We start from the raw sequence: 27,136 nt of genomic DNA, 5'->3' as shown, positions 1-27,136 counted from the left end.
AAAGACAAGTTACATGATTTCTCTTTTGCTTTTGACAAATGCCCATAAAAGTTACAACAATGACATTGATGAGCAACACCTGCAGAGATTAATGAGGGACAAGGAATGACATTTTGTTTTCCCAGTTTCACAGAAGCAGCTGATCTGAAGGAGGGGAACATGCAGTACTGACTGAACATTGGGACATTGTGACAGATTTGTTTACTGCTGTTTTAAAAATGGACTGGAATGAGGCGAGCTTTTTTTAATATACAAAAGATAATTGGATTTTGCATTCTGTCACCAAACTTAAATGATGGACTTTAAGGGTAATTTCTTATATAGCTCCTAATAATCAACAACATCTCATGCAGGTCGGACGACATTTGTGGATTTGATGAAGCTAAGTTTTCGCTCTACCGCACAGGAGAAGGAGAAAAAAACAAATAAAGTCAACCAAAACGCACAGACGTACAAAAAAGAAAAGGTAAACAAAAGCATCATTGACAAGTTTTTTCATCAAAGGATCAACTGGTGCTGGTGTTCGGCGCTTTTTACAATATTCACTCCGCGTCTCGGCTTAATGAGCCCTAGTGAAGTGAACATTAGGTCCACTGCCAGTGCCAATCCAACAGAGATGATGTGTGTGCTGTCATGCCAACAGATGCCGAGAGCCAAGGTCAGGTGTATATTTTAGAGTGATGATAATAACAGTGATCAGGAGGATGACAAGCAGTATCCAAACATGATGAATGGCACCACATCAATTCATATTCATTAAAGAGTACAATTAATTTTTTAAGCTGGATGAACAGCTCCAGTGTTAATGCACGTTACTTTGTACCTTCGGTCAATTCATTCACGCATACTGTAGCTCGGACAATGCTTGAATGAACAAGAACAGACTGCACTTTTCATGTTTTGAAGAGTTTGGAGTGGTCTAGGGTAAAAAAAACAACAACTATGTAATGGTGACACTAGTTTTAAATTTCCTCAAACCACCAATCTTTAGTATTTCTGTTCTGCAGTTTCTGTTATTCTCTTCTTAAAGACTTCTTTTCTCCCAGCAGACGATGTGACATGTCAGCCTGTTCTCACTCACTCAGTGTCAAATGCAACAGCCTGGTCTGTGGCCCTACACTTGTTGAAAAAGTCAAGAGTCTATGGGGTGGTTGGGAGGGTTGGATGAGTCATACACTGGACTTGCCGCCCAGAGACTGGGGTTTGTGTCATGTGTGTAGTCAAGGTAGGATCTTTTCCTAAACCCAACCAAGTAGTTTTTGTGAATATGGCAACCAAACCACTATCATTTCACACCATTAATAATGGTGCTTTCCTTTTACCTTGGAAGTTGGATTTCGGAGCCGGGAATGATGCCATAACCAAGTTGATTGCGTTCCAGTGCAAGTCGCAATGCCAGTTCTAGCCACATACCAGTTTGAAATTTGTGCAAAAAAACATTGAAGCGATATGTTCACAGATAGAAGTTGGACAGTGCTGTGTGTTAGACTGATTTAATGAGAAACAATTAAGACACAAGTTCTAATAAACAGTATATTGTGTAGCTTTCACAGCTGTTGATGCACGGAGAAGCCAACTTGGATTTTGAGGTCAGGGTTGGTGAGGTGCGTCCAACTTTCCGAGCTGGAAATCTGACTTCGAGGTAGATTCCAGTTGCAATTGCTGACCAGGAACTCGGAAATTCCGACTTCAGAGTTCAAATGGACTGCACCATAACAGTCCAAAAGCCATAATAAGTCATAGTATATGAATTTGTTGTCATCAAGCTGCATTTTGGAAGACTAACCAGATGTTGCATATATTATTGCTACCCCGGAGCCATTCAGGTGCAAAACTGATGCTAGGTAGAGTGTCATAGTTTCATAAGACCTCTGACCAAGCTGCCATATTTGGGAGTAGGGAGCAAGAAAGGGTTGGACACATAGTGGCATTCTGAAATTAGCATTTAGCTTAAGGTACAGCCTTACAGGGCTGTTAGCATTGCTGTAGACGTTTTGGTTTTACACCTCTTGTCTAAGTTCACCTCTGCTGGAGGTGGTTAATCCATCACATCCTGTACTGTATCTTGTTTTACCCTAATAAAACTATTACATCGTTCAGTTTGACTCAGTCAAGCTAAATGGAAATGTACGCTTTACATTACATGCACCTTACAGTACATGCATTTGTTGCCCTGATTGTAGACAGTCTCTTGGGGAAACCATCTCTGAAACTGACCCTTCCATGACGTCTGCATTGCAGAGGTTTTTATTTCCATCTTATGCAGACTTTCCGCTATAGCTATTACTGGCATGCATTCATGTGTTTTTCTTTAAGTCACGATGGAGTGACTCTACAAAATAACTTAGAACTGAGATTAGCATTTGAATAGAAGACAAACACGAACCAAAATGACTCCTTGCTGGATTTAAAAAACACATTCTGTTTAGTAAGCATGCGAGAGATTTGAATTTATTATATTCCATCTGCGGATAAGCCACATCTGATTCATCAACAGGGTATCCCTTCCTTTTGATTGTATAAACTCTATCAATCCATACTCAGCCTCTCTGCAATATAATCCCCATTCACCTCCTGCAGTCATTCCACTGAATCTCTGTGCAATTTCCTCTGAATTTCACAAATAAAAAAGAAAAATCTCAGAATACATCTTACATGTTGTCCTTAAACCCAGTAAACACACTAGTGGAGGCAGTGTGTCCTCAAGTGTATGGCCGCTGATGAGTTGAGGACCATACGGTATTTAAAACAAAATCTATTATTCATGAGACGACAGCAATTTTAGTTTCTGCTCCAAAACAGACTGCAAGTTTATTAAACCCATAATTGGAGCACGGCTAAAGACCATGCCAAGACATTACATTCCATTAATAATCTAATACTGAGCCTGAATGATGTCATTTGTCTCGAAAGGGTGTAAAACAAAGCTTCCCATTCACAATTACACACAGTCTGCCTGCTGTTGGAACCACTAGATGCTGTATAGTTAGTGACAAGCATGCCGATGCTAATTGGGAGCAAATGGCTAATTATGCCCACGATTCTTACCTTCAAGCTATCAGGGTGTTTAGTTTTTTAAGCATCTAAAGTGAAGCAATTCAAAGCAGAGTCAAGTACCTCTATTCTCCGGCTGTGAAGTGGGAATGACTGACAGATTAAAGGTGGCTGGATAATCTGAAGGCTTTACACAAAGAAAAAAATGACAAGTATCCACTTCACGTCCATAATGAGCAGCACAGATGTTAAGATAACAGTGTTTTCAGCATAAAATATCTGTGCAAATAGAAATCAAAGCTTTGCTCTCTCAGATTTAGTTGGGAAGATGAAACAAATTCCCGGTGAACAATTAACTGTCGGAGTATTCGATTTGACACCTTTCTTTAAAATCGTAGGTAATGGTGGTGTTGTATTGGCTTGAATGATCAGAAAAATGGGGGTTTGTTCTGCCAGAATATGAAGACTCATTGACTTTTTTGAATGTGATTGGTGACTGCAAGAGCTAATACTGATCGCCTGATGGAGTGCTTGATTGCAGTGTTCTGCCTGAGCAGATGCAATGCTCCATTTCACTCAGAAACTGTTGAATTTGACAGAAAAGGCATTGCAGTCCCAGATGATTCCCAATGAATCCGACCGGTTGTGCAAGATTTTGTTGTGAGCATGTTAAAAAAAAAAAAAAGGAACCCAAAACAAAAATCTGTCTCCTGATTTTTCGAGGGAAACCCTGGAAACCTTCCTCAAACAAAAGAGCCAACATCACAGTCTTCATTCTTGTACTTCACATACTCAGCCAACGTGAGGAAACAAGCATGTTGTAAGTCTTTGTGGAAGCTTACAAATCTTTTCTCACTTGGGATATGACCTCAGAGAGCTGACAGTACACCTTCAAGTGATCAAAACAGCAGGCAGCAGCATTTTATAGCAAGAAAAAAGTTCTGGACAAGTTTGCAACTGAGGTGTGATACAGAATACTAAATGGGCCAGTGTGCTCGCATGCATGTACTCTTATCTTTATCTTAAGAGTAGAAGCCTCAAGATCGAGATTGTGGGAATCTGTTCAAATGTGGCCAGAATATTCACTTGGACTCGAAGATGAACTAAGTAGATTTTGGTGGCCAGAGGTCAAGGTCACTTTGACCTCATGGCGTCCCAATCTTGTAACAACCATATGTCAAGAACACATTGAGGGAATTTCTGCAAATTTGGTACAAATGTTATAGATTTTTTAGGATTGTTATTAGAATTTGGTGGCTAAAAGTCAGAGGTCACTATGACCTCACAAAACACATTTTTCTGCCATAACTGAAGAATTCATATGATAATTACTCTTAAAGTTTTACACAAATGTCTAACAGGATAAAATGCTGAGGTTATAACATTTGATATCCAAAAGGTCAGCGATAATATCTTTATATTGTCACAGATGCCCTGTGACATCATAAAATTTTGCTAAAGATATTATCTCCATTATTAATAGCTCAGGAGCAGAAACTTGACTGGTGCGCGGAAGCATACAGTTGGGAGGCGGTTACTCTGGGTTCGGTTGTTTTTTACGTTTAAAACAAGTCCCCAACTGGAGAATGCAGTGCTGTTTTGCAGTGTAGCTCCGGAAATGTTTTGTGGATCATGAAACTTCACCTTATTTTACATCGGTGACATACAGCATGAGGATTGCTGTTGAATCCTGTTTAATGAGTTCAAGGGAAACAGTTCGAAGAGCTCCGATGTTTTTAAGACACAGCGCATTCATGGTTGGTGGTGGAAGGAGTGGGATAATGAGTGGTTTCCAAGGCCTAAAGCAGGAATTTCTGACTGAGTGAGGCCTTGATGTAATGAAAGGCCATTGGCTTAAAGTAATCCGAGTTTGGCCTCTTGGCTTCTTAGCGGGTGTCAGGACAGACACTGGCAGCAGCTTAATTAGTTACAGTGGCATGAAGCAACATCGTAGTAAGAAGCAAGACCAGAAACGGAGCAGCGTGAAGCATCAGCATACTTAGAGTGTATGCTGTTAGGTTTTAAAGACCACCTCATTGATTTATTTGAATGGGCTGATCGGCAACTGCTCGAGTCATCTGGCAGCCATCATGGTTTTTTGAGCATCTGGTGGCACAGCAGCTGTTTAAAGTCAGTTAATGCCGGTAGTGATTTCCTACCTCACTTCATTCAATAATGATCCCAGTCAACTACCGAGCAGTGAGCTGCTGTCCTGTCGTGTTAATTAGTTCAGCATTAATGGTAGCTTTCCATTAGCTTAATTCAAGCTCATATACATGGTCGATGGGGTCTAGGGGATAGCTGCATTTTCATTATGTTTGGCTTAGCAAGGCCTCCAGTTAATTTATCACGTCAGCAAGGTCTGAATCCCTTTACCCACAATGATCTCTCTTACTTTGAACGTGCATCTTTATACAGGACTGTGTCAAAGCAGAAATATGCTAATGGACTCATCTCTCTTCATGTAATAGAGACAGATCAGTTAGTTGGTTGTACTGGATGGTTCTCTCATAGGATTAAGAGGGGAAAAAACAATTTTCAGATACTTTATTTAAATTTAAATGTAGAAGAAGAGTAGGGTGATAATTCGCACATCCAGTATACCGTGTGAATGAAAAAAGGTAATACATTTTGATCCCATTTGGATCCTCGTCAGGTCGGTTTGACCCGATGAAGCAAACAAGGCTGCCAAATGGCCGACTACAGTTTGAGTCGAACCAGTGGCTATTTTTGAGGAAACCTGGGGATATTTTCATCTGTTTTTGTGGCATTGAATCTGGCAATTTTTTACAGGAAGTCGGACCATCTCCATCTGTGATTGTGACGAACACAGGCATGTTGAGCCAAAGTATGATGTTTTTCTAACCCTAACCAAGTAGTTCTTGTGCCTAAACCTAAGCGTAGAATAAGCACAGCTTTGTGATGAGAGAGAAATAGAAAATTCAGCCTAAACAAACATAAAGTTCCAACACAAGGAAACATTCAGTTTGAACTTATTTGTGGTTTTGCAGAAACGTACTCAGCTAACATTTATTCTGGCCATTTGTTTGGGCGTTACTCTCTTTTCAATGCAACGTGTAACCACTTCTGTATTGCTGGATTCAATATTTTTAAACCTTTATTTCAATAAGGTTATGGCACATTGTCTTTTCTTTTACCTCAAGAGTTAAAACCTTCCTTTGTGTATGAGAATGTAGACGGTGGTGAAATTAGCATAGAAGCAGAGTACACGGAGGATGATTAAACGCTGCTTTGGATTTGAGCAGCACCTGCCCACTTTGAATCCAAGGTCTGGCGCTAATTCACAATCCACAAGACAAAGCTTGATACAGTATGACTAAAGCTGTTTGTAAACACTGTCATAGCAAATTTAAAGCTGCCATAATCAATAGTTTTATATTACCCATGGAAAATTATCACCCGGCTCTACACAGCGGCTCTTCGGCGTCTTTCTGCTCATCGTCATTGTGGCACACAAATTTTCTGTTCTGATTTTCTCACAGCTCTAATCAGCTTTCTTTCCAGAGGCAGAAGGCAGCAGTTTTACACCGAACACCCTGGCCAGCACAGGTAGCAAATAGCTGGTAAACATATTGGAGCATTTAACAGTTAAAGAGCAAGAAATTAACCTCAGGGGTTTGGTGTGAGCAAACCAATGCCTAAAGGAAGGTGATTATTGGACTTACATTCATATGTGGCCAAAAAAACAAATCCACATAAATATTAATGTTGCTCTGTGTCCTGGGGATGTTTAAATAAGCTACAGTTTGCTAACAAATTCACCAAATCAATCGTATTAGGTTCCAATGTGTTATTGCTGTGTTTAGAAGGGTCAGAATAAAATGCTGGCAGTTAACGTTTCTGCAAACCAGTGATAGGTTCACAATCATATCTACCATATTGACGTTCCTAGAAAGTGTCATATCACGATCACATTACATGTTTATGACCACCGTTCGGGACTGCAATTCAACCTTTGTAAGTGTGAAACTGGTGATTATTTGTAAGGAGACGTCAGGACAATTTCCAGCCATGTCTGTGGCGACCAAAGCCGGTATTTTAAGCCAAAACACGGCCACTTCTGAACCCTAACCAAGTGGTTTTTGTGCCTAAACCTAACCAGACCATAAGCACAGCATTGTGGCGGCAAAACGCTTAAAATTCAACCTAAACAAACTTAAAGTTGCAACACAAAGAAATGTAAAGTTTGACCATATCTGTGGTTTGCAAAAAAATGCACATTGCCATTGCAACATTGCAATTGGCCAAAAAAAACAAAATCTTTGTAACTGAATTTTAGATGCACAGCCAGTAAATGAAAGGAGCAGACCTGTTGCTTTTCCTGCCTGACAGATGCTGGAGAGATAAAAGCAAGGTCTCTGCTGATTAGGAAAAAGTTAGAGCCTAGCCCATGAAGCTTTAAGGACAAACAGCCTCTCATATTGAACATTCTCGTAGGCTTCAGATGCATTTTTTATATTCTCTCACTTGGCCTCCATTCATGCCTCCAAGTAGGGCTCAAGGCTATTTTTGCTACCATATATGTGGGCTATGGTTGGGTCAAGGCAGCCATTACAGTCGCAAAGGAGGAAGTAAGGTGAAAAAGGGTAAAGAGCGAAGAAGGGGAGGATAGATGGTCAGGTTAAATAAAGCAAGAGACCGCTGGTGGTGCCCAGTGTGAAACCAGAACTCAACTCTGAATTATTTTGTCATCATGAACATAACGTGATGTAAGTTACGAACTTTGGTATCTGAAGTTGCAGAAGTAATGTAGTTATATTAACCTAAACAACAACGTTTTCCAAACTGTGAGCGTACGAATTCGACCTCTTCAGTCGTTTTGCAATGATGATGTGTTGCATATCAGGAGGTCCCTGCTATTTTCTTTTATCTAAGCAGTTGTGAAGAGGGATGATAAACACTACCCCACAGCTTTTCCCAAACATGTTCATGTTTGAAAAAGATTACATGGAATAGATTCAGTTCTTCAGCTCACTAAAAGTGTGCAATTGTGAGTCCTCAGTATTATTGACAAGTCGAAAATATTGATGAGCAATGAGAATTTCTTCAAAGCCCCAGAATGCAAGCTGACAACGTCACATATTAGATGAAGCTGTACAACTTTCCGCTGGAGACAAGGGAACAATTTATGCATCTCAGGATTTCAGGAAGCATCAATAAGAATAAGATGTCAGCAAGCATCTCATTATTGTTTCATCACTGTTTCATCTTTGCATATGTTCCTTTCATGAGGGCCCATTTTAAAATCGATGCATGAAGGATGATGGCAGTTATCAATGAACGCTCATGACAGAACGCAGGGAAGCAGCAGGAGCTGAGGGGGGTGGGAGGGGAGGGAGTTACTGAAGATTGTTGTAATGCATTTCTATATTCTGTTGTTGGAAGAATCCACGGATGATTCTGAAAATAACATGTTGCACTTAAAATAGGGTCCGGGATCTGTCTGCGAACAGCTGAGAAATATGTGCGAGTGAGGCGAGAAAACAGAGATGACTCAGAGATGAGGTGTTGAAACTTGCTTGTCACTTGTTTCAGGGGTATTTACAGGTCAGCAGTTGTTCTCGCTGAAAGCTGCCATGACAACAGATAAAAACTATCTGAAGCCACAAAACATTTGGTGAATATCTTTTATATAATTTTAACGAAGGTCGTCACTTGCAGTGTTGGCAGGTAGTCTATATACCACTTGCCAGAAGAATTTTTAATTAAATCCTTTGACACCTGGCTGCAGTTTGTATGCAAAAAACAAAACAAAACGAAAAGACAGTTTTCCTGCAGCCACAAACTAAGGCTAATGTTAAATCCTCTCCGGCCTGCCTGTTACTCCACCATTCTTCCACACCCTCGGGTTGCCAGTGTTGTTGCACTGAATTATACTCACACTGGACCGCCGTGCTAGGGGGCATATCAGTAACAGTCTAACTCACCAGTGAAATACACAGGCCTCACAGGGAGACAAAGAAACTCTAAAATATGCAGTTCTTTCTCAACCATGATATCTCTGGCACCAGTACTCTAATCCATTACCCCAGACGCCTACACTGGAAGGGATCTGTGGATGCCTGATAAACACAAACAGAAACAAAGCCCGAAGACTCTGCCCACATTTACTGTATGTTTCCCCTGCCATTATTGCTCAGTGGTCTAGTAGGAGGTGGTAGAATACACGGCATTATATACACCCTCTATTGCTCGAAACAATTTGGGGCTACACGACCTGAGGAAGCTATTTCACGGGCTGCTTCAGGGGAGTTTCTCTACTTGCAGGTGGCTCCAGTGACTATGGCACCCTTTCTCCCCTGCACCACTCGAGCCTCCTCAAGCTCCTTCACTCTCGCTACCACTCTTTTGTGCTACTTTGTTACTCTTCGTGACAAATAATTCCTCAAAGGTAGCCTCAAGCGACAAACAATTGAGCGTCTCCCCGTTCTCCAAGGCAACTAATTATCCAACCACTTTATAATTGGTCAAGAGCCATTACAGATAGCTAATAAAAGTGCAGGTTGATAATTACTGTTCCGCTGTGGAGTGTCGGGAAATGAGGAATAGTTGTGGTTTGGAGTCGGGAGAAGGAGGTTGGAGTTCTCGGGCGAAAGGAGCGAGAGCTAATTAGATCTGCTCTCCCCGAGCTCCGCCTGACAACTCGGAGAGTCTCAGTCTCTCGGAATAAATGGGAACAGGTGTTGAGAAGAGCTGAGTGAATCTCTGTGTTGTCCTCTGTCCTGCCATCATCTCTCAAAGCATTTTCATCAAACAAATTCATCTTAATGTCACAGTAATTATATGGATGCAACAGGACCTCAGAACACTCCCTGCTTGATGGATATACACAACAAAAACATCAGTGTGTACACTACTGAATTACTGCACTCAGAGTATGACTGCTAAAATGTGTCCATTATGATGCTCTTCACACTGACTTCTTTAGTAATGGCATGCCCATTTTTTTTTCAAGAAATCATTGTGAAGATGATCTTTTTCCTGAAACCAAGTGTCTGGCAGAGGCAGCTGAAATAATTCTAGCTTTAAGGTTTTACTGGTAGTATCACTAGAGGAGCTCTCACACTGCGGTTGAAGGCAAAACGTCACGTCACAACTCATGGCAGTGACCTGTTGATTGTTTGTGTTTCTCATCACCCGTTATTATACTGTATGACAAAGGACACAAAATTCTTAAGACAGTGTGACAAGGGTGACTTGGGATGAGTAACGTCGATTGCTCCCTGCTCTGAAAGGCGGTGCCGTTTTTCTGTCAGTCCCTGTCCTGCTCGGTCTGTGGTGACTATCATTTTAATATGATAATATACCCCTGTCACAAATTAGCATACTGGAGCATAATTTGTGTCGCTGCTGGTATGACTAGTTTTGATGCGACATATTCACAGGCGATCATTTCCAATTTTTTGTGCAGTGTATTCGTCACGTGCCCGGCCTAGGAAATAAATCATGACATTCATGAATGTGACTGAAACGTGCTCTAAAGCTCGGTCCACTGAGGAGACTGAAACATCTGACCTGTTTGGAGTAGTGAGTAACCCCACCATTCTTCAATTTAATACATAAAATATACATAAATCCAATATTTCAATCATGATATTATCGTCTACTGTTTAAGGTTTGACTGGCAATGTGATAATAATGAGAGTGACTTTCAATTTGTGTTGCCCATATCACAGAAGAGCATGAACAGACACAGCCATGAGTAATATCCTGTTATCACCTCCAGCATTTAGTCCAGATTAAAGTTGATGACTACCTTCATTTTCTTTTTCTTTAGAACTTTTAATTATTTGTTTGAATTCTTTCAGGCAAACTTCTGCCAAATGTTCTCAACTCATGCTCAAAAACCGGCCAATTTATTGTTTTCCTGTTCATTTTCTTTAGGATGTCCTCTCCTGCTGCTCAAACACTTATAGCCAATTTTGTTTCCCTCTTCAACTACAAAGTCCTACTTAATTTTCTTCCAAGTGGAACATGACTTACAGCTGTTCATGACACTGACTAGATTTGCCAGGGGACCCAAATGGGCTCAGAAATCTGATTGGCTCCTTTTGCAGCTAATCAGCCCAAAATCTCCAGCTGGAGAAAGTTTCTCCATTCATTAGCTGTTTGAGTTTCCAAGTATTGCCCTTGTTCGACAGCTCAAGTGGAAATGAAAGGGCCTCTGTGACTTCTTGTTGCTTTGTGAAAACTTTTTTTAAAATCAAGCAAGTTTAGTTGTCAGTACCAATCAGCAGGGAGGAGAAATACTGAGAATGCATTCCTCAGGTTTATAAACTTTAATCATGGATGGTTTACTGCTGTTTATAGAAAGTATACACATGAGATTCTTTTTACTCAAAGGACCGCATCTGATTTTTAATTTAAGGTTAATGGGTCAGGAGGAACTGTCGCTAACAAAATATTTGAACGTCTCAATGAATTGACGCCACATCTCTCACAACTTTCATCCTTAATATTTCATTATTGAATAATTCTGGAGTTAAAAAAACTAAAAAAAAACTGAGTTCACGCACCTGAATGCAACATGAGGTCCCAGTCTATCCGTGTGTGCGTGCGTGTCAAGGAAGAGTGGCAGCAGCAATGCTGTAGCTAATGGGGATCCTCATAAACTAAACTTTCCTCCAGGGCTTTTCTACTTTTTAGCGCACTCAGATTCAACTTTTCTCTTCCTCCCGTGCTGTCCACTTATTCTGGAAACTGCTTGGATGGGAATGGGAGATGCATTGGTGCATATGCGTGTGGACAATCGCGTGTGATGACGGGAAGAGATCCTACCATTAAGTAAAAAAAACAGCAGGGGGGCCGGATGCTCTACAGTTCTGAGTGCCACGAAATACCAACTACAGGTCACTCACAGAGGGTCAGAATTACTATAATAATAACATAAATTAATAATTTATGACTAAAATAATGATTATAATATAATTGATCCTCACATTAAGTGTTTTTCCAAAGATGAAGTTTGCCACGACTGTCCGAGCAGCTGAGAAGAACTGCACATGTTCCTTCCAGTTTTCTTGCTGTCAGAAGTAACACGACTTCTACTGGAGGTGAGTCTGACTATGTGAGACTCGTAAATGAGGGCCTTATTGATGGAGGTGTTACATAGGAAGGACTCTGTTCTGACTTTAATAGACGGCTTAGTCACTTGAGTTGTCCACTTTAAAGTAACACTTACATGTGTTCCTGTATATTTATAAAAGGTCAAGCATATCACAGACTGTATGACTGGAAAATTGACCAATAAGTACATCCATTACAGTATGTGAAACGTAGAGTCATTCAGTGGCTGCCGAGCCTTTTAAAGTAAAACCCAGCTAAAACATTATTTAAAACGGCATCCACTGCACCATTTTGTTGTTTGGTGGTGTGTTTGCTATAATTAGGGGGTGAAAACGTGTCAACTGATTGCTGTAATAGACCTGAATGCAATTTAGCCTCAGGCTTGTTTTGCATAAGACCTTTAATTTTTCTCTTTTAACACAATAAAATTAACAGTTTGCGTCCCGTTAGAAAACATGTTTCCTAAATATTTGATTACGGTGATTGCTGTGTTGTTTGTCCTGCATTATTTGTCCTGCGGGTGTTAAGCTCAGAGAGAAGAAAAGTTCAGGGTGAAGGACTGTTTTTGTCTGCTCTGATATTTTACATCTTGGTTGCTGCACTTTTGAATGTAGCTGTGTAAACAATCCGGTCAGCGCAAAAAGAGACTGACAAATCCACAGCTCCATTGAATAATTCAAAGCACTCTGCCACCCATTCATCCTGCCAGCTTTTAAAGCCCCCGAGTGCACTATTGATCTGTGTGCTTTGGCTGTACCCCATCGGATGTGTATTGAATGACCAAAATCAAATGAAAGAGATTGTTGGAAATTATGTTTTAGGCTTTTTAACTGATATAGAAGAAAGGACTGTATCCCAATGGTAGGTTTTTTTCTACTTTCAACCCAAACTTATGTAGACCGTCAGATGTCATTCTGTAACTGAAATTAATCTAGGTGAGTTTTATCTGTCCTTTTGATATTATTGGATTTGAGTCCCCACTGAATATCCATTAAGTACTTGAAGGCAACTGATTAGGTCCACTTAATTATCTATTACAAAGCTATTAAGACCACATTCCTAAATAAAAAAAAAAGATTAAATGGGGTTATTTCTTTTTTTCTATGATAGACCTTCAAAAGAACTGTTACATTGGAGCAAATAGGACATATTATGCTCATTTTCAGGTTCATAATTTAATTTTCGTTCACTACTAGAATAGGTTTAATGCTTTAATGCCCAAAACACACATCAGTTTTCTCATACTGTCCAGTGCTGCCCACTGTGCTCCCCCTCTATCTGAATTGCTCTGTTTTAGCTCCTGTCTCTTTAAGGCCCCTCCTGCTGAAAACCCAGTCAGCTCTGATTGGTCAGCTCACACACACCTGAGCCAGCAGCCTTAGCAACAACAGAGCAGGTGTGCTAAATCAATTCTTACGTTCCAAACTAGCCGCTAGGCAGAAATTATGAGTATGTGTGACTCTGATGTAGTGTGATGCCACGAAATTACGTAATTAAAGGCGAGGCTACTGACGAGGCATTTCAGGAGCAAGGTTTTCTGTGGGAGAGAGGAGCTTCTGTTGGTGCAGAAATTGACTTTCTTAAGAAAAGGAAAAAGGAAAAGAAAGAAAAGCATAATAGCTCTCTGGATCAGCTCAAATAAGAACATAATTTATGCAACATACTTGTATCATATTACCATGAAAAGAAAAAAATGTATCACTAAATGTTTCAATCCACGTTCAGACGCTTTGAGGGTCGACACGGTATCATAAGTGTCGTGTGTCTGCAATGGCCTTATCTCCCATGTTTAAAAGCTTTTTAATTGGAGACAACCAACTCTGCTGAACTGACACAAAAGCTAATGCAAATTACATTTAATTTGCATAGATTGCTTAATCAAATCCACCCCACAGAGACCAATTCATTATAATCTTTTGGCAGCAATGTCTTTACAGTTGAAACACTGCTGTAAACAGGCAGACAGGCCCACTCTCATTGGCTCGACACAAATTACCTAAACAAATGGACACCACCTAAATCTTCCTTTTTATTCTTCTTCTCCTCAAGGTGTTTCTTCATCTTGATCGCATCAAGGTCAATCTGCACCTACATGTTCGACTTCTCAGGGGCTCTGAGAGAAAGAAAGGCACTCCTCTGCAAACCCCAATTGTCGGATTTTAAATATTTCATTACTCCTTTTCAGCTTAACTTGCAGAAAAGAGAAATGGGGCGTTGAAAAGCATTGATAGCGCATGCAGTGTGCAGCAGTTATGAGACAACAGAGTGGGTTGAGTGAGTGTGCCCGCAGTCTCTACTGCTCAAAATCAAGCTGCGCCTAGCTAAAGTCTGTAAGCAGTGCAGCCTGATTGCCTGAGTGTTTCAATCTAGTCATTCCTGTGTGTGCTTTGACATTGATGCCAACAGACAGCCAACTTCTCCATGTGTAAGCAAACCAGGCTTTTCACCTGAGGCAGATCTTTGAAGTTTAGGACCTGCAAATGGAAAATAAGAAGGTGTAATACATTTGATGTGGCTTTTACAAAGACTGACGGCAGCATAAAATATTTACAACGGTAAGTAAATTTGCTGAGAATCATAAAAACTCTCCAGACTGTGTCGCACTGCTTTCAAAGTTACAACTGAATAATTATTTTAACAAAACTGTTGCAGTTCATGGTTAGCTCCTGGTTGTGGTGCTTTTAGCTGACTTCCGAAATCTGCCAAGTACACTGAGGTTGTATTTGATGACATGACACAGCACTTAAAAACGCATGGGGGTTGAAGGCTTCATGCCACTCTGATATCCGTTAAAGCTGCAGATGATGGACGCATGCACTTACATCTGATTCACCAGCTTAGCCTCGAAAACAAGGCTGTATATAATTTGTAGCCACAGTCGGCCCATATTGAGCCATATATATTACCTCTCCCTTTGCCAACACTGACACTCAGTACGCCATATAATAATAATTTGTTTGTGGTGCTCACAGCCCTAGAAAATTAATTGGAAAAACACAACAGCAGCTTGTCTGAAAAAGGTTATTCAGGGTAATCCACAGAGCTCAGTGTGGGAAGTTTTTAGCATTTTCTTGCCTTTAATAGCTTCCGATCAATGAGGTGAGGTTTGAAGATCCTCAGCCCAGTTGCCAGGATATATATATATATATATATATATATATATATATGTTAGCAGTTAATGAATCTGAAAACCACAGATACGTCTAAGATATTTGTAGCAAACATGGCATATGGCGTTCACATTATATACTTATTAGCTGACTTTCACATCGGGAGGTGGAGGGGACGATGGTGCCGTTATTACAGCTGCCAAATGGCCAACTGCAATTTCGAGTCACACGAGTGGATATTTTTAAGGACACCTGGGGATATTTCCAGCTGTTTTCGTGGCAGGAAAGCAGATGTTTTGTTAAGGAAACCTGTAAACATTTGCATCCATTTTTGTAGCAACCAAAACTGGCAATTACAATAAATAGAAATAGAAAATTCAGCCTCAGCAGATATAAAGTTGAAACATATAAAAATGTTCAGTAGTTTTGCAGAATTATACTTAATTATCATTTATTCTGGTGATTGGGTTGAGGTCCTGCTGAGTAAGATGACTATCCATGGAAAGATATTATTTTTCAATGCTGTTGGCACATTCAGTGAAATTCCGCTTCCCTCCTAACATTGCTATCACATTAAAGGAGATTTTAAAATGTGCCTTCATGGTTTTTTTCCCCCAAAATGTATTGAGAAACATACAAACATTGCATGTACTCCACATGATGGTATGGTGAAAAAAAATCTTTAAAAATAGTGATTTAATAAAATAAGTCTATTCGGGATTATGGAGATGAACAATCATAGCCAAAAAACAAAAAAAAACCCAATAAAATAAACACACACAAGACCAAAACTAAACACATACAGCTTGATGATTTCATGACTTTCTCCATTAGTGTCACAGTGTTGATATATTATTTAAATCCATGTAAAACTTTGTAATTCTGCATTTCTGTGTCTGAAATTTCATAAATTCACAATAAAATCAGTGTCACGTTTTCCATGTTCAACGCACATAATGAAATTTTTTACACTCAATTCTGAATAATGTGCCTCCGTTTCACAATGCATCCATAATGTTTGTTGTGTAACATTAAATTCCCCTTGAGGTTTACTCATGCATGAAGCACTTGTGATTAATTTGCAAAAACAATTAGCGTTCTACATTTTGTTGTTTACCAATTACAAACGCTGTTGTGAACCCTACCTAACACATTCAGGGCTACTTAAGGAACTATTTACCCGTCATTTTTTCCTATAAACACATTACCACCGATTTGGCTGACCGAAGCAATCTTTTGTGCTTTTAAAACATTTAACAAAGGTGAGCTAAAAGGGAGGAAAAAGCACTCTGCTGCAGCTGCAGAATCACTGACGGCGTCTATGTCAGGTTCTGATGCCTCCATTAACCCTGACTAGTTGATTAACTGTGAGAACAGTACACAGGCAGGTCATGTATTCACTGAGTCGATGTTAATGGCTTTTACACAAGAGTGTCACTGTCTGCACAGGTAATTTATTTTAGTGGAGAACAGTGACTGTAAGCACTGGTTTTGTAATGGAAAAACATCTTCTCTTGAATGCTTCAAATTGTGGCATATTTTCTAAATCACTTCATGGCTTCAAAGGAAATTTGATAATTGATGTAAACTCTGTTATCCTCCTTATCCAGCCGTGACCTTTATCCTTTGTAGCAGATCAAAACATTAAGAAAACACACAACGATTAAACCCGAGGTTTCCTCCGGGTTTATCCAGAAAACCCCCAAGCACCATTAAAACTCATTTCTGTCTGCGTAAAAGAAAGTTTCACACTCACATTGGGCATAATTACCTGCTTTCTTTAATTGAATATAATTATCCAAAGCTTTTTTCCCCCCCTTGGCTGCTTAATTGGTTAGAGAGAGGGATGTTTTCAGTCAAAACATAAGAGCCTATTACTTTGATTTACAGGGAATATGTGTTTAAGGAAAAGTTTGCATTGCACCAAAAGCCATATCTCGTGCAAGAACGAGAAACTGCTCTTGTGAATCACACAATTCAGGTATCATATGATAAATATGTGCACCAAGAATGTTTTAGATCCAAAGATGTGATTTGATGTTTTTCCCGGGGCACTTAACAGGTTGTTTGACGCAATAGAAACAACAATTTGCATCAACCGCATTTGGTTTTATATCAATGACAGAATATGTCCAGAGTTTAATTCGTTCTGCTCATTCACAGATATTGATTTCTCTCACACAAACTCCACTATGATTTAAATCTAATGGGACAACACCTTTGGATGACTTTGGAACAAGTCCATCCTCTCACTGTATTCACCCGCCTTGTCGATACTGCTGAGGTTTTAAGTAATGGTTATGCTCCAGCAGGGGTCAATGGGATCTTTGCGGGTTTACCATCTGTACTGTCGACTTTGCTGTGTCATTGAGATACATAAGACAGTAAATCCGGGGTCAAACAAAAGACAGGAGGTTGCAATATAATAAGAAGTAAATCCTCTCTCTGATTTAGATTGTCATGCATGACAAAATAAGGAATGTGACATTGTCAATGTGATTAAACTGCAGCTCTGTTGACATTTAATTTCCTGCGATCACAACAATCCCAATTTGTGCTAAATGAAAATGTATGGAGTTTTATTGAGGAGCCCATCAGGGTCGAGATCTCTGCAAACCACTGATCCACATTTGTACCTTTCATACAAATCATATCAACATTTTTTACAATATCATATCACATTCTCATTGCAGGTGGAGGGGATGGTGGCGGAGCAACAGACGAGAAGGCTGCCAAGCCAGTGACCATAGTTCAAGACCGCGTTTCAACATTTGTAAGTGTTACAACACTGGATATTTTTAAGGAGACCTTAAATTCCCAGCCGTTTTTGTGGTGACAAACTCTGGTGTTTTTAATGAGACCTCAGGACATCTCCAGTCATGTTTGTGGCAACCAAAGCAGGTATTTCAAGCCAGAACATGGTCTTTTCCTTTTTATAAATAAATGATGTCGTCTTTCACTAGAAGCGTCAGATCACCGAATGTCGGATCACCAAACTTCATCATTAAAAATCATTATGGAGGACTATTACAAACAAATCCAAATATGAAAACTACTGTAAAAAATCTGACCTCAACTTTTGTCTGACCCCAGGGCTAATGTGATTTAATCATGTGTTCTGTAATTGTTGTTGTTCACATTATTTTCAGCGCTCAGTTACATAACTTGTTACATGACTTTTTTGTTTACCAACATCTATTCATCAAAAAAAAAATTAAATTCTTAATCCTCAAAGATCATTTGAATTCAAAACAACAGAAATGTAACACTGAAATAAGACCTAAAACACAAGTCCTTTGACTTAAAGACCAAGTACGGACTTTGTCAATGCCCCTTTGAACAACTGACTATTTCTGATGTGGTTAGGTGTTGGCACAGAAACGAGGCCATTGTTTGGATTTAGTAGTAGTGTACACAGTTCATTTTAGCCCAAACCACATTGCGGTTTGAGCTAAAATGGCTACTTTGTTAAAGTTATATAATTGTAATAGGCTTTACTGCTGCAACATAAACATACCTCTTTTTGGGGCACTTGCTTTAACCACTAATGTTATTTTCTTTGGATGACCATCTCACATTTTTCATCTTATACAAGGGCCATTTACTGTGAAACAGCATCCCAAGTATTACAGCATTATTAGCAGTATTACAATATTATTAGCGTGACCCTTGTTCAATTTCACATTCACACATCAAGTGCTTAAATACCTCGGGGGAAGCCTGAAAAGGCAAAGCAACTATGATTAGATAAGATGTCCTACAAGATGTGTTACATCAGAAAATGCATGTTTAACTGTGTAACAAATGGTATTGCATGAGACAGAGCAGCAGTGACAAATATGAAAGGACCTCAGGATACAAAACACGACTTCAACGTGAAATAAAAAAATGCTGGTTCCTGAGAAGAAAAATTCAAAAAGAATCTCTTGCTGAGAGGCTTCAGATAGATGACTGTTAGTCTTTTTTATTGCTATTCTCATTATTGATATTGTCAAGTGGCTGCTGGTGTCATGGGAAGAAAGGTACTGTTATTTAAGCATTTAAACTGCCCACAGTGAATTATTATTGATCAACTATTTCATAACAAGAATTTAAGGAATGATTCTCAGAGACGGAGTCAGAGGCCAGAGATGTTTTGTGTAATAAAAAAAATCTCGAAAAAGGAAAACCTTGGATGCACAAATTGAAACCTTGGGCCAGAAGCTGAGATGTAAGCTGACATATTCATTGAAAGTTCAATATCAGCATGTCACCTTTTTGAGTAAATCAATAGCAATGTGTACCAATGCTGCACTGTACAAGTCTGAACGCCGACATTCAGCCGCAGAAGGACGAGGTAAACGTCAGGAAATAAGGCGCGTTGTCACACCAGATACGAGACGCCGGGTCGATACTCAAGTGTGCGTTTGTAATGAAAGGTCTTCAAATCTTGATAGCTTAATGATTACAGGTTAAAGAAACAAGGTGACGGGGTGGTGACAAACGGACAGCTAGTCTGTAAGGATTTATCGTGTTTTCACAGAGTGAGGGAGCTCTCGGGACGATAATTAGCCTGTAAATGAGAATTGATCCTCCTCTGCCAGCTGGTAATGTGAATGTGTACAAATATTTGGAGAAACCTGCACGACTGGCCTCTGTATTGTGTCTCTATGTTTTCATCCAGTCTCACCGGCCTGTTTTTTTAGATATTAACTGATTCCACCTTTGTACAGCTGTAAAAGCCAAAAAAAATTTGGAAGTGCTCACAAGTTCTAAAAATATCAAAATACAAAAAACATATAGAAACAAAATCATGAGACTAGTAAGACCATCTGGTGTGAGAACATCAGAAATGTACACTGGAGCTTTAGACATCAAGAAGCAAAGGGACTGTTTAAACAGCTTTAAAAATCTAAATAGATGAATAGTGTGCTGCCGCTACAAAGTCTCATCTCATCTTTGCCTGTTAGCATAAATAAATATCAGCTATCACAGTTACTGAAACCGTTGCATCCTTTTTTGTGTCGGCTCATTTTTACGACAATCAATGTTTTGAAATAGAAAAAGCAATGCCATAATTGTTGATTTTTTTGGCACGTCTCTAAAAATCTATTAAAAGAAAAGCAAATTTTGTTTTGCTAATCAATGCCCCGCTCCTCGCACGGATCCGCGGCTTTAAAAAGAAAAAAATGAATGCATAATGTCTCTGGAGCATGATTTAAATATATTTCTCAGAGTGACGGGTGAGATTAGGTTAATCAGTTTCAATGATTTCAGCCAAGAAAATCAATGGAATTAATTTAGAAATGTATCAGTAGAAAATCATGACACCAGTACTGTTCTCATTAGATCTTCCTGACGCTACACCTAACTGCTGAACGCTGATGGAATTGTGGAAAATTATGGGGTTGTTAGCTCTTGCTTTTCACAGGCGTGCGACAGTCGGATTAAACATCACTGAAGGCAACATGCAGTGCTACGTAATAGCTTACGTCTTTTCTAGTCGCAAGTGTGACTGTCAGGATGGCTAATAGATTGTAGGCAATGAAGCAACCCTCACATCCAATAATGGTATCACTGTAACTATTAAACCTAACCCTATTACCACCAGCCTCTTGAGGATGGTTTTAACTCAGCTTTATCTATGCTATCGGCGTGGCAAAAGGGATGAATACCCAAAGGGAAGAAAGGTAGCACACACACCCTTCTTCAGGACAGAGTTGACATCTCAGTTAGACCAGTTTTAATTCTGCCTGTGTCGAACAACATGCTTACGTTCCGGCCCAGTGGCCTTCGTCTCTGATGAGTATCTCAACAACTGGATTGAATGAAAATGAAAATGAATTTTTGTGCAAGCATTCGTGGTCTCCAGAGCATGAGCGTTCTGAACTGAACTGAACTGATATCCACAGTTCCCAGACAGTTCCCTAACTTGCCTATATATCTCTGAACTGTTCCTCAAGTCAAGGGGTCACCAACACGGTGCCCACTCGTGCCTGGTCGCCAGCAGTGACCATGTAGTATGACTCTCCAGCAGGGCACCGTGAACCTAGACTATTAAATGTATATGTGTATATGTGTTTCCCACACATACACTTTTCTTTGGCGGACCCACGTATATTTTACAATCAATTTTAACATTTATACTTTGATTTTTTTTTTTATCCTCCAGTAGTTGATCATGGATGGAGAACAACACCATCCATGATCAACTAGTGGACAGTCTGCCCTTGCTAATAAAACATGCTTTGTAGTCCACTCCCAAAAAGGTTGGTGACCCCTGCTCTAGTGCCATCATCTGGTTAAAATTTTAATTTGGTTTATATAAATTTGTTGCAGATTTAATGACCTTTCCACCAGCCTCAGCTGTACTTTGCGTTAGTTATAATTAGCAAATGTCCTCATGCTAGCATGGTAATCTAAGATGTTAAAGATGCTAAACATTAATTAATTAAAACACAGCTAAATACTGGCATGTTAGCACTGTCGCTGAGCATGTTACACTCAATGTAATAAGCTGTGTGGCTAATTATATTGAGTGTAAGGGCAATGAGAAGAAATAGCAAACAACAGAAATTAGTAGGGAACAGGAAATAAAATGAAGATTTTTTTTCCTTACTGGAGCATAAAATCAGTTACATTCATCATGACTCTTTTCAATATCAGAGTGCTTCAAACAAAACAAAATGATAGGGTTTAAAATACAGAACCCACTTGTCCCTGCCCTATTTCTTTGAAAATTATAGCCTGAATGTTCTGTTTTCATGGTAAATCCCAACTGCCTCTGACCAGAAAGCGAGTCCCTTTGTGTGACACAGCAGTGACTCAGGGGGGGCCTCCATGTTGTCTCATGTGCTGGAAGGCTGGACGACGTCCAAGCTGCTTAGCCTGAAGGCGGCCAAAACTTTCTCTTTCTGTCCCCACTGCAGGGTAGGATGAGGACATCGGCTGGCATCAGGCTGACAGAACAATCCCTTTAAGATCTCAGGCGGCTTTGCAGCAGCTGTATGACTTTTATTTTTTATATATATATATATATATATATATATATATATAATATTGACCTTTTTCTTGTTCTTTTTTTTGTGAAGAAGAAGACTTAGAAACTGCTCTGTTGAATTAATGAAATAAGTGAGCTCTCCGTTCATCAGTCATCTTTCACCAGCTGACACTGACACTCTGACTTCTCAAGTTGAGGAAAAATAAAAAAAATCACTGGCCAAAAATCAATACAGAAGCTGTCATGGCACCATTGATTACATCTAATTTTAAATCTTTTTGAGCCACTCGAGGTTTTTCTCTCCTCCTTGTGGCTTCAAACCTCTGTTTAAGTCTGAGTAAATGGTAAGCAGCGCAGCCTCATACAGCAGGACAGTGATGGATGGGTGGGTTGATGGTGAGATTATGCAGGTGAGACAGCTCCAAGCCTTTAATCCCACGTTCGTTTCAAGGAAGCTGTGTTGGCTCTGCTCTGTTTGTTGGATTCTGCCCTGACAATGTGATTTTTTTTCTTCTTTTTTAAAACTTTTACCGAAAAAGCCAGGGCAGGGTACCAGATGCACATCTTTAAATGTTTAAGATTGGAGAATTGCAATTGCACTGCGGCTCCGACACAGAGGACACAAGCGAACCCTGTTGGCATTTATGTTGTGCTCTTCCTCTTCCTTGTCCCTCTCGGCATTGAGAATTTCACAGCAGCGCTCTGCAGAATGAAATCATACATTTAAAAAAGAAAAGCCATTTCCCCCTCCTGCCAGCATTCCCTCAGTAGGCATGCTACTGCGCACTAATTAAATGCCAGAAATTAATTTGAGTGAAACCCAACATGTCAAGAAAGAGAAAGCACAGGAGGAGACAGCCACATAGTAGCTTTTTGTCACCGTGCTTGGTGATTACCAGCAGTGGTTCGGATTGGATTGCCTGGAGAGGGGTTTACAAACGGCAGGAGACGGGGGATAGTTATAGTGCCAAGAATAAAAGGCAAGCTTCTGGGCAGCCTTCTCACATGACCGTCCTGAGAATTGACCGCTTGGGCTTGGGTGGGAAAAGTGAGTCGAATCGGAACTAATCCTGAACTAAAGGAGCTACGTCTCTGTAGCCAGAGCATGGTAGATGAGGGACGTCTGCAATCTGGGGTCGAAAAAGACAGCTTCATGGATTTGGCCTGCTCAGTTGTAAAAGTCAAGTTGAGGGGCACAGATAAAACCGTGGAAGCCCACTGGTCTGTGAACACAATTGCTTGCTGCTTGTTTTTAAGGCATTTTATTTGATTCGCGTCCCTGTTTGTTGGACTTTCCTTGTGTGGAAGTTTCAGCGACTACATGGGATTTGTCGGGCACGGGCGGGCGGGTTTCAGGGACTGGGCTGCGTGGATGAACTAATGTAGCGTAGTGTGCACCAAATTACACTTAGCACAGAAAGGGAGTGAGCGCAGTCAGAATCAATTCTCCTGTCCAGACCTCTCTCTCTCCACAATTACCACCCAGTTCCAGGGTGCTGAGGCTCTGTGAAGGTGACAGGGCACACCTTGGGAGCACTGTCCAGGTTTGATAAAGCACTATCAAGTCAGGGTGCAGCATCGAGCTGCATTGCACTCTGACGAACACAAATCACTTTGATCACTACAAAATGCATGTATGTTTTTATTATTGTGAGTCTGCTGACATCTGGTTGAACCTTTGAAAAGCGCATTCCCAGTGAGCATACTGAACACGCGCTCTTACACACAGGTGGAGGTTACAAACGTCAGTCCTCAAAGGTGCAATGTAGTGCTAATCATAGCGTTTCCGCGACCGTAGTAGCAAACAATGTGTCTGTGGAGGAATGTGTACTGCTGTACCGACTGCACGAAGGAATAGAAAAAGAAAAAGACAAGGAGGGAGGAGAAGAGATGATGAAGTGTCATAAATATGCTGATGCATACGGACATGTTTGGCCACAGCCTTGTCAAACTGGTAAGCTGTGGTTATTTTTGAGTGTAAGTGAACCAAACACAAAGGTTTTAGCTTTCTCTTGTTTCACACGAGAGCACCCGCAGGCTGCGACGCTCAGACTGCAGCTCGTGCCTGCATCGCCTTTACTACTTTTTTAGGTGACACATTCCATAAAGCAACAACTTGTGAAATCAATTTTGCGTAGCTTGGAGCAGTTGCGTTTGCATACTTGCGTGGACAGTGTTTCAGGCCTAAATCCAGCAGAGTTAGCAACTAGCTGGTGGATAGTGGAGCATTAAGCAGCGAAGGGGACAGATTTGTCCCTCAGGAGTTGGACGACAACAAAACTGAAAGGAGAGTCAATGTTGAACTTTTTTTAATTTTTCAGGTCAAAAAACGCTTCAGATGAATACTAATGTCAGTCCGTGTTTGGACGATGTGTGATTAGAAGGGCTGCAAGTAACAATAATTTTCGTTGTTGATTAGTCAGCAAATTATTTTCACAATTAATTGATAATTCATTTAGGCTGCAAAATGTCAAAGAGATAAATGCTCATCAGAAGTTTCTAGAGCCCTTCAAATTCCTTCTTTTTTCCAACCGACAGTCCGAAACCCAAAGACTTGTCATTTATAAATGACAAAGAAAAGCAGCAAATCCTGACATTTAAGAAGCTGGAACCAGCAGGTGTTTGACATTTTTGCTCGACTGATTCATGGATCACCAATTTTCTTTTTTTTAATTTAAAAATATATTCTCTTTCGATAGATGTATCAATTTATCATTGCAGTAAATCTCTTGTAACTGGGCAACTGACTAGCAACTAGTGAGGCCATTACAAAACTGAGAATGTCACATGTGGAATCTCGTTGTTCCTTCAGAGGAAATGTGGCATTGGCAAAACTTAGCTTTACAGTCAGCCTATACCCTTTCAAAAGCATATCTGTGGCTTCACAGCAGCAGTTTACATACAACATTTGGTGCTGACAGCAACAGAAAATGATTTGTACCTGGCTATGTGACCATTAACAAGTGAAAGTGAAAAGCACATGTGTGCATGTTTCTGATAGCTTCTAAAGCTTTCAGCGTTTCCTCACTGTAGGCTGTTGGGGTAATCCAATAAGAGCCCTGTCTCACCACATTGAAATGCTGAGGGGGAGGAAGGCACTGTGCCTGAGGGGCCTCTGCCTATGTCTCTAATGAGGGAAGAGAGAGGCGGATGCAAGGTCTCTGCTTCACAGACAGCACAACAAGCAACTAGTTAACCCTCTTCATTCTGCTCTGAGTATACATAGCTACCTTCCCTGTTCTCTTCCTTCCATCTGTCTCCACGGCTCCAAGCTCACTCCTCCACAGAGTAAAGACTTAGTCCTGCACACTAGGTCTGGCTGCTTGTACCTAATTTAGAGAGCTGCCGTGTGGAAGTCGCCCTCCTCTTTGTCTGAGAGCTTATGATTGTCTCAGCAACTCAGCTTCGATACCTGAAACGCAGTGCGTCCACTTTCTGACTGCTGCAGAAATATCCCTCAAGCCAGTCGGTATAGATGTTTAAAGTGAGCTATAAGAGACACAATCAAAAGCTTGGGACTTTAATTACATTCACTCTGTCTTGAGTGTCATAAGCAACCAGCCACTAATTACCTCAAGTTCTGGTGCGCTGTGCTCCTGCTTATACAGCAGCAAAAAAAGACTCAGCTGATGAGAACAGACCAAGCGCTGGACCCAGTCATGAGGGGATGCAGAGAGGGAGCTTTCAACCCCGATCCCTGGGCGTAAATTACGTAACAATATAGTAAAATATTCATGACACACCATGGGGACGGAATCCTGCCTGCTCTGAAGTGCTGAGCAAACACTTCGCCCTCAGCCGCTCTAAGACTGTGAGGAGGATAAGGAGAAGCCCAAAAGTAAGGAGCTGAAAAACCCATTGAGAGGCCGAAGCCAATTATTGTCAGGAAACAAATTCTTCAAATTCTTCTTCAGAGAAGCCTTATGAGAATGGCAGCGTCAGATCCAAAATTATATCGAGGGTATATTATGTAGCATATGCTTTCATGCGAGTGCTCTTTGCATGTGTTAAATCATCAATTAAACATGACATTTGCACAAGAAACAAATATAGAGCTGCAAAGAACCAGCACAAAGCACTAAAAGCCGCGTGCAGGTGTTGATCAACTCATAACACCTCGGTAGGAGCTGCAATTAACTATTATTTTCATGACAAATTAACCTGCCGATTATTTGTCCAATGAATCGATTAGTCTCTGAAAATGCGCATCGCGTCAAGTGACATCTTCAAACTGCTTCTGACTGAATCAATTATCAGAATAGTTTGCAACTTATTTCTCTTTTGAACGACTAATCGATTATGTGAACGACGCGCCTCATAGGGTTGTCAAAAGTATCGAAATTCAAAAAAGTATCGATACTAAAATGTTGTATCCGGATACGATACTCATTTTCAAAAGTAAAAGTGTTATTTTCTCTGTTAAAGTCCCAGAATGAAGCAGAGAAAAGTCGACCTGCAACCAAACAGCAACACACACAGCCAACTCTACCTGTGTGTGACCTATCTGTGTTTGACCAACAACGAAAATATGATGCCAAGTCCCCAGAATATTTAACGTGTGGTTCTCTTAATTGTTACATGTTGTAACAGAGGTTATTTTTGCATTTTTCTCGTTAATAAAAGTATTTCTTTAAAATTTTGGGGTCTTTTTTTTTATCCTTGTGGTATCGAAAATGGTATCGAGTATCGAATATTTTCCTAAGTATCGGTATCGAGTTGAAAATTTTAGTATCGTGACAACCCTAGCGCCTCATAACAGCTTATTAATGTTTCAATCATTGTACAAAAAAATCTGTATGCATCTTGAGTTTGATTTCAACCCATCAGTTCAGGTAGAGGAAAGAAATTAGATTAAAAGGTTGAAGGACGAAGTCGAGCCTGACTTCTGAAGTCATTAGAGGGAAGTGGTGAGCAGCGAAACCTTCTCCACCACTCAGGGGAGTCCTACTTATGGTTTTATGTGACT

The 27,136-nt window shown here is 40.3% G+C and overlaps 2 protein-coding genes across 7 annotated transcripts in view; one reads left to right on the top strand and one right to left on the bottom strand.

Annotated features, from left to right (window-relative positions):
• The window catches only part of hmga1a (high mobility group AT-hook 1a), a gene marked incomplete at its 5' end in the record, with an annotated part of 280,130 nt that overhangs the window by 151,713 nt on the left and 101,281 nt on the right, over positions 1 to 27,136 (top strand). For all 6 annotated transcript variants that reach the window (XR_014623564.1, XR_014623565.1, XR_014623566.1 and 3 more), the window contains one exon: positions 17,885 to 17,964. Coding sequence is in view for 1 of the 6 variants with exons in the window: in XM_084366790.1 (XP_084222916.1) it covers positions 17,885 to 17,964 (80 nt within the window). The remainder of the gene's footprint in view (positions 1 to 17,884; positions 17,965 to 27,136) is intronic.
• The window catches only part of LOC311265297 (metabotropic glutamate receptor 4-like), a 201,695-nt gene that overhangs the window by 111,720 nt on the left and 62,839 nt on the right, over positions 1 to 27,136 (bottom strand). The gene's annotated exons all lie outside the window — the stretch shown is intronic.

The sequence above is a fragment of the Pagrus pagrus genome (assembly GCF_965226575.1).
Source record: "Pagrus pagrus genome assembly, chromosome: 11".
Taxonomy (NCBI): domain Eukaryota; kingdom Metazoa; phylum Chordata; class Actinopteri; order Spariformes; family Sparidae; genus Pagrus; species Pagrus pagrus.
Note: the sequence above shows the minus strand (reverse complement) of the source record. Positions and strands in the feature narration are given on the sequence as shown.